We start from the raw sequence: 12,024 nt of genomic DNA, 5'->3' as shown, positions 1-12,024 counted from the left end.
ACACAGCTGCTACTCTGAAACCTGATGAAAAGGTGTTTTTCTGGTCTGCTTTAGCTACTAGTTTGTTGTGGTAGCCACAAATGACTTTTTTTTTCTCCTTGGATGTTCTAAAACTAGTAGAAATGTATGCAGTTTAATTGTTCCTGTTGGTTTCTTCCATGATACCTTAAAGGAGAAAAGAGGCCAAAATAAGCTGATCGTCTTTTAATGTCACTTAACCCTTCCTCTAAAGATCTTCTGTGCTACCTGGTGTGCTGCTGTCATTTCAATAGAATGTGATTGGAATCAGTAAAAAGTTATGGCATGACCACATGAGCTGGAATATATATTAAGGTGTTCATAATGTTGTAAAGACCTATTAAAAAAAGCATATCCCTTCCTCTAAGAAATTAGTCTACCTCAGACCAGTAGCACAGCAAAAATGACATCAAATGGTAGTGGGCAGAAAGGACAACAAAAAACTATGTTAGACTGCAGGGAGTCTAAGGAAGTGAATACTGCTTTGCCGGGATAGCATACCTATTTTTTTTCCCCTCACTCCCCCAAGAGAGATTAGTGAATGAAAAGTTAACTTGAAAGGAGACATTTGGAGGAGAGCAGAGTTGCTTGGGAATAAATATCACCTCTTTTGTAAAGCACTTTGAGAATTACTTATGAAAAGTGCTATATAACCGCTAGGTATTAGTCTTACATAATGGAACAGAAACTGTTCCAGATCTAGGTGACAATGTGAAGAAAAAACTGTTGCAAGTGGGAGGAGGAGACAGAGAACAGAGGCTTAGGCAGAGTGTAGGACCTAAACAGATTATGTGGAAATGGCATTTGAGATTCAGAGCCTGTGATATCAGATACATTTGAGCACTGTGATATTAGTGGTGTTATGGGTGTTATCTATACCAGCAAACATAGGACCCCTAATTCAGCAAAGTAGGAGGTTGCAGAGCAGGTTGGAGGATGTGATGATGATATTTTATTTAGACTGGAAACGCTTGATGCAATGTCTAATATCAGTTGGGGCTTCTGTGCTACCATACTGCAAATACATAAAAATAGCCAAGTTTTCTCTACACGTCAGCCTCTACCATTGCTGATGCTGGTAGAGGAACATTGGTGGAGAATTCTGGGTCTTAATTTTCTTATGGTAGACAATGCCTGAGGAAGACAGGCAGCACAACAGAGTTTTGCTGGAGAAGAGAAGACTGAATCTGAAGTGGAACAAAGTATAAACAATTGATGGAATTAAGGGGAAAGGGTGATTATTTATTTTATATCAGCGGTGTTTTTTGAATGGACTGAACGGGATAGGTGAGTACCAGGAAGATGAGTAGTAGTCAGGATTCACATGTGGGTTTTAGCAGTAGAAACAATGTCACAGTATTTTACAAAGGTTAGGAAGAAAAAGCCATGATTCTCAGCTCACCCTCACAGTGTGCAGTGTGACAAATTAATGCCAAAAAGTTCAGGCCTCTAATGCACACACCCTCACAAAGGGAATTCTCCTTCCTTACTGGAGAAAGGCCAGCAGTCCAAATCAAAGTTAGAGAATCAAGTATTTAAAATATATATTTAGCCCCCAAACAGACCTATTCAGGTAAGAGTATACAGAGTTTTAGGTAAACTAAACTTAAAGATCTACAGATGCCCTAGTCAAGCTATAGCCTCCACATATCCCTCTGAGAAAGTAATAGTGGGATTTCCTCACACTCATAAAAGACTGGGAAAGTATCAGTTTGTCATTCTCAGTTACTGTGGGTTACCATGCCCTAATGTCCAGGTTACTGTTCCTAGATTCTGTTGCAGGTTACAGTGCCTCTCCACTTCCTCCCCTCTAGCAAGTGGCTTTGGAGCGTAGAGAGGGATAGCAACACAAATGGGAAAGAACCAGCAGGTAGTAAAGGGTCTCTTGGCCCACTCTTTATTTATCTGTCTTCTTCCCCACCCCACCTCCATTCATAAGGCCAGAAGGTTCCTTAGTGTGCACCAGTCAAAATTTATCCTGGTATCACTACTTGAGATAAATGTGCCTATTTTTCTCATCGTCAGGGACTCATAGTTTCTAACTGGGAGAGATTTTTACCTGAAAGAGTGGCCACCTAACTATACTGGCCTTCACAGGTAGCCAAGTACAGGCAGGCATAAGTTTCGTGATTGAAAGAGGGGACTGAGACAATCAGGACATTAGGTCAACAATATTAAAGACAAAAATATGAAATGTCATCTGACCCTTGAAGTGCCCTGCATGCTTTCACAAGAAGTGCTAATGCTGGTGGACAGTATTTCAAGTATGGCCCCTCTCAACCTAAAAAGAAAAAATCACATGGCCTAAGGGCTTCTCCCTGTGTTAGAGGGAGGAGTAGGGGCATGCAGATAGCCTTTCTTATTATCCTATGAATGGAATTAATAGAATCAGGTCTTTATTCCAAACTGTGCCTAGTTCCCTGCCCCCAAACCCCCACTCCCCAAAACTAAAAAATTTCGGAAGGCCACAGAACAGTTTTGTACCCTAAATATCTCAATAGCTCAAGGAAGAAATCAAAATTCAATATGGAGACCTTGAAATCTGTATTGACCACCATCAGCAAAGGGAACTTCATGAAGAATGCCTATCTCATAGCTCAATTATAGTTTCAGAGATGCTCCTATATTTTGTTTTTGAAGCACAATGCTACCAGTATAGGTCCTTGTCCTTTGGTTTAGCAACAGCCCAGAAGTATGTTTACCTCACATGTTTACAGAAGTGCTGGTAGTGTTAATAGGAGCTCTCAGCCAGGAGAGGATCCATGTCGTCCTCTTCCTGGACAAATTCTTTATCTGAGCCTTATTCAAAACTAGGGTTATGGATAGCACCACCCTGACAATAAGGATGTTGCAGACTGAGTCAGTTAACATAGTCTCAGCAGATTCCCCATCATAGAGTGGAGACAGATAATGTCCTCCACAAAGTTTTTGTGTTGCAGGAAAGGTGGGAGAAGCTGAGGAGTCTTATCAAAACCATCAACCACTCAAGGGATGTATCCATTCATACACTTCAATGATTTCTTGAAAAGACATTCTTATAGGCTAGTGCTCACAGGAGGCCACTACAGAACTTCTTCTTATCCCTCCCTGAACTATCTCTTACCTTCACTGAGGGATGGGTCTCTCTCCCCAGTGGGATTTGCAGGTAATTGAATGAGTGAATAAGGTGAATGAGTCCAAGCAGATTCAAGTTGGGCTTCCCAATAGGACAGTTATCACCACAGATGCATGCCTGGAGAGATGGGGTGCTCATGTGAGATCAAGATATGTGGTCCAAGTAAAAGAATGAGCACAGTATAAACTGGTGAGAGCTCGTGGCAATCCAATATGGCCTCAAGTCTCTGCTCCCCTATCTGGACTCCCTCCTGTGCTCATCATAACAGGCAACATCTCAGCCATGTCATACATCAACAGATATAGCAGAACAAGGACGACTGCCGGTCAAAGAGAAGCTCCTCTCATGATGACTTGGAGAGGAGAGAAGCAGCCAACTTACTCCCTTCCTTCTCATTCAAGGGAAAAAGAATCCTATGGCCAACTGGCTCAGCATGCAAAAATTAGGTAATTTAGAATTGGATGTATATCCAGAGGCTTTTCATTTCCTGGTGAAAGAGTTTGGTCTTCTAGGAACAGATCTGTTAGCCTCCCACTTAAATCACAAGGTTTCAGTGTCTTCTCTTCTTGGCCTTCCCTCCCCTCTCCTGATGGTCTGTATCATTTTTGTGAGACACCACACTGGTAGTTCTGATAGCCCTGTACGGGGCAAGAAGGCCTTGGTTCTCTGACCTCCTCGACATGGCACGAAAACCTCCCATACTCTTTCCATCAAGATGGGACCTGATATTACAAGGGCCAATTGTGTATCTGAATCCAGACAGTCTGAGCCTAGCTGCCTGGCTCTTGAATGGAGATTCTTAAGTCAAAAAGGTTGTTCATGACGGCTAAAATACACACTTTTATTTTCCAGAAAGAAAACTAACTCAGTTAATTCAAGAGCCTGGTTGAGCTCTACCCCTTGCTGCCAAGACTAGGGTCTCACCCCTACATGATGTGTGTCCATCAGTTCTCTTCAGGATGGACTTAGATTAGGCCTTGCAGTTCCACAATTCAAACCTCAAAGTGCTGCATTGTCTAGCATCCTGAGTGCAGTAGGCAGGTAGTAGATTGCATGTTACCTAGGTGCCTGAATTTTTTTGAGAGCAGCATCTCTTCTACATCCTCTTGAAGAGGAGCACAGAGTTATTTCAAGGGATTTTAACCTTATTCTCAGTGCCAATTGAGGCCCTCCATTTAAGCCACTCATGAAGGTGTCTCATTACTTTCTAGCCACTAAGGTAGCCTTTTTGATAGCAATGATGTCAGTTCACGGGGTACCTGAGTTGAGAGTTAGTTATTTTCCTGGAAACTCAATACTGCAACTTCCATAAAGATAAAGTGGTACTCAGAACTTACCCTGCCCTTTATTCCCAAAGAGTGATTCCAGGGTCATAAAACACAAGAAATTGTCCTTCCATCCTTCTGCCCAGCTCCATCTCACCCCAAAGAGAGAATGTGGTATACTTTTGAGAGCTCTGCAGATGTCCCGAGTAACATCTCCACTGCACAGCTCAGTTCAGAAGGGCAAATGCTTTTGTTTGTTGCTTTATCATCTGGGGTCAAAAGGGAAAGAAGGCTTCAAAATCTTCCATTTCCAGGTGGCTAAACTATTGTACATCGGAAGCATGCAGAGCAAAAAGCATAACTCCATCTTCCAAAATCACTTCCTCATGGCTATGGCAAGCTTATGGTTGAAAAGATCATATGCCTCATACAAGGAAATCTGTAAAGCAGCCAGCTGCTCATCTGTTCATATCTTCTCCAAATTCTACAAGCTAGATATCCAGTCATCATTTGATGCTGCCTTTGGTAGACAGGGCTCCTTGCTGTAATATCCCAGTGACTGTTAGGAAAGGGATACCCTCTTTGACATCACATAACTGATGTGTTTATATGTAGGTGTTAAATACATACATATAACACGTGTATATCGTTCCTCCCTCCTCAGCTTGAGTGGACGCTACTATGAAAATCCCAGTGTCATAGATCTTTAGATTTCTCTACAAATGAGGATAGACAAATATTTTTCTCTAATTTTGGTTATAGCAATTTTAGGTGTTAATTATAACAGTTAATTGTCAATTTTCAAGTATGATTAAGTTGATTTGTTTCTGAGTTTGAGGCATGCCATCTCCACTTTCTGATCGAAGCACGGACAGTTTTAGCAACCATTTTGATTTCTCTTTATCTTTGACTGGTATCTTGCTTTCCCATTGTCCACATAACAAGAACATTAATGCATTTTAAGCTGTTATAATTTTAAAAAATCTTCGAAGTTTGGTGTGGCAGTTAAATATTACCATTTTTATTTTCAATAAGCTTTGTTTTTTAAATGAAGGCTGATGTGTATCACAGTTTGTGACGCTTTGCCTAGTGTTCACCATTGTCCTGCTCTCTGTACGTTTTTTTCCAACAGAATTGTCACTCCTGTCAGTACATTAAACTTTCGTGTCTGGAGCCATCAGACATTAAAATCTGATATTCTACTGGGAAGTGCTACTCTGGAGGTTCATGAGACATTGAAATCAAACAATATGAAACGTAAGTATGTAACTAAAAAAATTTACCTTATTTGTGTGACATTTTCCAGACTTGCATTATACAGTAGTTCAAGGTGCTGTGTTTAACTCTTTTAGGAGTTCCAAACGATGTGACAATTTAAACAATTTATCTAAAGTATAACTTCTCTTTTTTGTTTACTGATTGTATTTAAGGGCTTTCTCTCGCAATTTATTTCATTCTGGCTGATCATGCAGTGTAGTCTTACTTTATAATACACTGTTTTTATAGTGATATTACAAACAAAGTATTTTACACCTCACTGGTGTGGAGTAAGAGGTGGAATGTGGGAGTGAAAAATCAAACTGAAGATCGGAAAAGAATTATTTTAAAGTTAAACATTTTCTGAGTAGTGTTCCTGGCACCAGACACACACACATGCCTGTGAAGGGTGTTTTTGTTTGTTTGTTTGTTTTTGTTTTAAATTGATTAGATGCTATGTCATTTCAGAAGATTCAGATATCTTATGTAGCTGAATATGTGCGCCTCCAACATTGTTTGGAAAGAGAAGCACACATTGAATACTGTATTACAAAAACCCTCCTCAGAGAATCCACATTACTATTGCACATACTTTGCATTGGCTCCACTTTGTTATGGCCTTCCAAAGAATTATTTGTTTTGGGTCTTTCAAATGTCTGTGCTGTAATTGCAGGACTTATTGGTATGCGTGTAACAATGCAGAACAGGCCAGTGCCCTGACAAGTGTGTGATTCCACTGCTAAAGTTGGGAGAAAGTTAACTTGGGGACTCTTGCTGTATGTAGCATCAGATATTCTGTTGTGATATTGCAAAGATATTAATCCTAAACTGTGTTCCATTGTGACCAGATGCAGAGGCTTAGCCTGTAAAAGTAAATTCCCTTCCTTCTGTAGATACAAGATAAAAGCTTCATGTTTTTAAATGTAAATTTTTTCAATGACTGGATAAATATTCTTGTCTGTATATAAAACTTGTGTGTGTATATATACTTAATGAGGAATATTATGAATTCTGGTTCTTAAAGGTGTTTTGGAGGTCAGCTCTAGGAGTTGTTTGAGAGGTGTGGTCCAGTGGTCTAAACACAAGACAGCCAGAAACTCCAGAATTCTGACTTCTGCTCTAATACTGGTTCTTTCTGTGTTCAAGCCACTTCACTGTTCTGCCTCAGTCTCCCCATCTTTAAGAGAATAATGCCTACTTACAGGAGGCTTGGGAGGATTGTTTGCAAAAAGCATAAATATTAACATTATTCCTATGGGGATTCGGAACTGTTCTATTTTATAATACTTTCCTTTGGATTTATGATTCCTTTAATAAAATGTAATAATATGTTAACATAAAGGGAAGCTTCTAATTTTTCTGTACTTTTTTTCTCTTCTAGTTGAGCAGGTGGTTGTGACATTGCAGCTTGTCGGTTACCGAGAACCAGCAGAGGTGATAGGAGACTTGTCTGTTTGTCTGGATGGGATGCAGGTAGATCCTGAGCTCCTAACTAATGGCGATGCCACAACTATAAGAAGTGAGTGTTTATTTAAGTATATAGAATGTGTAGTCTCTGCTTATCTAAAGCTGTTTACTGGAAGATAGTACAACATTTTATTTATAATTCTTGCACTCTTGTAAAGACTGAACTCTTCCATTAACCTTTGTTTCTTTTGAAGTTTGAATTTATGATCCATAAAATAACTGAATAAAAGGAATGATGGGATTTCAAAATATTTTATTTCAAGATTCATTCCTATGTTCAGTCTGACTTTCCTTTCTTTGTGTCATCTGTTTCATTCACAGTTTTCTGAATTCTTTGTTCTTTCTGTTTCATTTTTTAAAGCTGAACAGATTATTACAGACTCACAGCCAAGTGTGCTAATTACTTTATTATGCAGCTAGTGTCTGCATGTTTGTAGAATATCAGTAAATGAAATGTTTTTTTTCCTAGGAGCCTACCATTTAGGTACTTTGGGTTTCTTATTTCCTCGCAAAGCTTTTTATTTATGTGTAGATTATAAAGTCAGCTGTTTGGGTGCTGGAGTTGCTCTCTTCTTATCATTTAACTGTATTTTATCCATGTCTGTCTTTCCCTATGGTTCTTTTTTTTTTTTTTTAATGGATCTTAAAGTATGAGCAGCTGACACAGTACTTGGAGTTGGAGCTGCTGTGTACTGCATAGAGATGCCAGATGGACTCTGCCTTCAGCATCTGATAACAATCTGCAGTTTAACTGCATTAACCATTAATTTTTTACACTCTGCACTTTGAACTAACAGCATATTTCAGTATTCAGATGAGCACTTTCAAGTATGCTCTTTCTACCAGAACATAATCTAGAAACTTGAATGGTGAAATCAATGTAGCAATAGTCATACTATGACCTAAACTGCTTTAATGTAATTCTGAGGAGACCCCATTGTGGGCAGTAGTCACACATCCTGAATTTTCAGAATCCCAGTTTTGAAAGTGCTTTTACATAGTTCACCCAGCTCTTCAAGAGGGAGCCACAAATATATTATAATGGAGATTTTTGCGGATCTTTTGGTCCCTACCTCTAACACAAGGGCCCCTCCATGTGTTTTACTTTCATCCTAAATTGTGTGTGTGTGTGTGTGTGTGTGTGTGTGTTTGTGTTTAGTGCATGGTACTCTGAAGTCCTGGTCCACGTCTGGGGCTCCTAGATATTAGTGCAGTATCAATAATACTGGGCACCTGTTCTCTGGACCATGCTACTTTTATCTCTCAATCCCAAACTATCTTCTATGCCTTCCTTGATGTCAAAATACACCTATCCAGCTGTCAAAACCACCAGCTTTCCGAATTGACATAGTCTTCAATGTAGTTGTACATCATCAGTACGTAAATCTGTGGCATTTGAAAACATAGGAATAATGCAAAATAATCTGAATTTAATAGCAAAATAAAAGGAATACTGTAATTACTGAATTATTCACTTTCATATTTCATTTCCAATCATACTTTTCCTTTTAATTTACTTGAAGTTGCCACGGTGTACAGTGCTGCAGAACACAGGGTGTGGCCTTTTGGATTCGTCAGGCAGAGACAACTTTTAAATTGTACCTCAGGGTTATAGTAGTCTTGTTTAAAAAGTCTTTCGGTGTCTAAAGGCTTGTCTACATCATGGGGTAATGCTGACTACAGAGGTATGATTTCTAAATCATATTAACATACTGTGTATTAATTGGTCTGTGTAAACCTTGCTGGTTTCAAACAGGACGATGTTAAAGAGCACTAGGGAACCATTAGTGCACACCAGTAGAGTCTACATGGATCAGTTAATGCACAGTACATTCCACTTTAGAAATCAGAACCCCATAGTCTGCATTACCCCACTGTGTAGACAAGCCCTAAATCAAAGAGAGTACTTTAAAGTCCACCACTTTTGTCACTGATTATTCGAAACAAGAGCTGCTGTTCATGAAGGATCTATAATTGCTGCTTGCTAAAAAGCCAGAAGAGGGAGCACAAATTGCATTCCCAGTGTTTTGTTGACCTTTTCAGTGGCAAATAGCTTAATACAATATTTTTAAGATTAAAAATCTTGAAGAATAAGAGCAGCATTTGCAGTTAAGCTAGAATAAAAATAAGGGTTTTCAACACTGATGGTTGAGAGCATAAGATAAAAATTTATCCTGTAGAGCAGGACAAGGGGCATTGTGAAAGGTTTATCCTTTCTTCAGAGAGTCCAATATTAGCTGCTGTCGGAGATGATGCACCAGATTAGGTGGATCATTGGCAATTACAAGCTTGACAATTCATATGATGCTGTTACTGCAAAACCAAAAGGAGGTGAACAATAAATGTCATGTTAATTTCAAGTGTCATTTTAAATATCATAAGAAATCAGAGAGGGAATTAGCACATTAGCCTTTTACATTTACTTGCTACTTCTGAAAACTTCTGTGCTCAAACCTGTCTCCCTGGTCACAAGTGAAAATTTGTTTTTTGTTGATATCATCCCTCCCCCTATTTATCATGTTATCATGTTGTGACGGGTTGGATCACAGAAACCCCCTGGGGGCTGCCAACTGATGTGCCAACACTACTTCTGCCCCTGCTTTCCCTGCCCTCCTAGCTTGGGAGTTCAGTGCCCTGCCTGGTTTGAGCCAGGCCCACTAGCCTGCTGAAAACCCAGACCCAGGTCTGAACCATGTCCCCTAATAGCTGTAGGCTTAAACGGAAAGAAGCTTTAGAAGTGTTCCAGTCTTTAACACTCAGATGCTCAACTCCCAATGGGGTCCAAACCCCAAATAAATCAGTTTTACCCTGTATAAGCTTTAAAGCTTATACAGGGTAAACTCATAAATTGTTTGCCCTCTATAACACAGAGAGAGAGATGTACAGCTGTTTGCCCCCCCAGGTTTTAATGCATACTCTGGGTTAATTAATAATTAAAAAGTGATTTTTATTAAATACAGAAAGTAGGATTTAAGTGGTTCCAAGTAGTAACAGATAGAACAAAGTAAATTACCACGCAAAATAAAATAGAACACACAAATCTGTCTAATACAGTAAGAAAACTGAATACAGATAAAAAGAAAAGGAGTACTTGTGGCACCTTAGAGACTAACAAATTTATTTGAGCATTAATAAATTTGTTACTCTCTCTAAAGTGCCCCAAGTACTCCTTTTCTTTTTGTGGATACAGACTAACACGGCTGCTACTCTGAAACCTGAATACAGATAAAACCTCACCCTCAGAGGTGTTCCAGTAAACTTCCTTTTACAGACTAGTCTCCTTCTAGTCTGGGTCTAGCAATCACTCACACCCCCTGTAGTTACTGTCCTTTGTTCCAGTTTCTTTCAGGTAACCTCTCCACCCCAAAGGATCTCTCTTGAGCCAGCTGAAGACAAAGTGAAGGGGCCTCTCACAGGCTTAAATAGTCTTTTTCTTGTGGGTGGAAACTTCCTCCCTATGCAAAGTCCAGCTCCAAGATGGAGTTTTGGAGTCTCCTAGGCAAGTCACATGTCCATGCATGACTCGGTTTTTACAGGCAGCAGCCATTGTTTGCATGCTACCTTGAATGTCTTCATGTAGACTTCTTTTGTGGATTGGAACCTTCCAAGATCCATTGTGCGTTAAGTGCTTCTTGATTGTGCACTTTATTTGCACATTCCTTTCTCAAGAAGCTGACCAAATGCTTTACAAAGGCTACTTTAAAAATCAAGCAAGTACACAGCCAATATGAACTTCAAATACAAAGATGATACATGCATACAAATAGGATGAATAGATTCAGTAGATCATAACCTTTACAGAGACACGTTACATGGCATATGTAGCATAAAACATATTCCAGTTATGTCATATACATTCATAAGCATATTTCCCTAAAGCCTTATGGGCTGCACAGTCGCACACGTTATGGCATAGCTTGCCCAGGTGGAAATTTCTTCTAAAGAAAGGACAAGGACTGGAATTGAATGGGATTTGCAGTGCATGGTCTAGGTATGTTGATGGAATTAGGCAGGAAAACTTGCACAGCCTCTTTCTGTACTACATTTGGTTTGAGCTTGTGCTTCTAGTTTCTCCCTTTCCTGAGCACAGAGTTCACTCGCTAAATTAAAAAATGTATGCTTATAAATGAAAAGAGGAAAAATTAGATAGGGAAATTAATTTTTATGTTCGGACTTCTAGGAACAATATCAGAAACAGCACAAAGAAAAGGAGTACTTGTGGCACCTTAGAGACTAACAAATTTATTTGAGCATAAGCTTTCGTGAGCTACAGCTCGCTTCATCAGATGCATTTGGTGGAAAATACAGAGGGGAGATTGATATACACACACAGAGAACATGAAACAATGGGTTTTATCATACACACTGTAAGGAGAGTGCTCACTTAAGATAAGCCATCACCAGCAGCAGGGGGGGGAAAGGAGGAAAACCTTTCATGGTGACAAGCAAGGTAGGCTATTTCCAGCAGTTAACAAGAATATCTGAGGAACAGTGGGGGGTAGGGTGGGGGGGGAGAAATAACATGGGGAAATAGTGTTACTTTGTGTAATGAGAAAAGGAGTACTTGTGGCACCTTAGAGACTAACAAATTTATTAGAGCATAAGCTTCCGTGAGCTACAGCTCACTTCATCGGATGCTCACGAAAGCTTATGCTCTAATAAATTTGTTAGTCTCTCAGGTGCCACAAGTACTCCTTTTCTTTTTGCGAATACAGACCTGGAAGGGACCTTGAGAGGTCATCTAGTCCAGTCTCCTGCACTCATAGCATATATGCTGATTGACTTTATTTCTGCCAACTTTTTTGTCTACACTGCATATTTTTTTCCTTTTCCCTTCACTGTGTCCTTTTCCTCTCATTTCTATGTGTATGGTTTTATTTTGCATGGCCATTGCATAGCCCC

At 39.6% G+C, this 12,024-nt stretch overlaps 1 protein-coding gene across 4 annotated transcripts in view; it reads left to right on the top strand.

The window, feature by feature from the left end:
- Positions 1-12,024, top strand: part of ITCH (itchy E3 ubiquitin protein ligase) — a 127,116-nt gene that overhangs the window by 52,718 nt on the left and 62,374 nt on the right. For all 4 annotated transcript variants that reach the window (XM_038369678.2, XM_043495635.1, XM_038369679.2 and 1 more), the window contains 2 exons: positions 5,531-5,655; positions 7,037-7,174. In XM_038369678.2, the coding sequence (XP_038225606.1) occupies positions 5,531-5,655; positions 7,037-7,174 (263 nt within the window). The remainder of the gene's footprint in view (positions 1-5,530; positions 5,656-7,036; positions 7,175-12,024) is intronic.

This window comes from Dermochelys coriacea, chromosome 13 (genome assembly GCF_009764565.3).
Source record: "Dermochelys coriacea isolate rDerCor1 chromosome 13, rDerCor1.pri.v4, whole genome shotgun sequence".
Classification (NCBI taxonomy): Eukaryota; Metazoa; Chordata; order Testudines; family Dermochelyidae; genus Dermochelys; species Dermochelys coriacea.
Note: the sequence above shows the minus strand (reverse complement) of the source record. Positions and strands in the feature narration are given on the sequence as shown.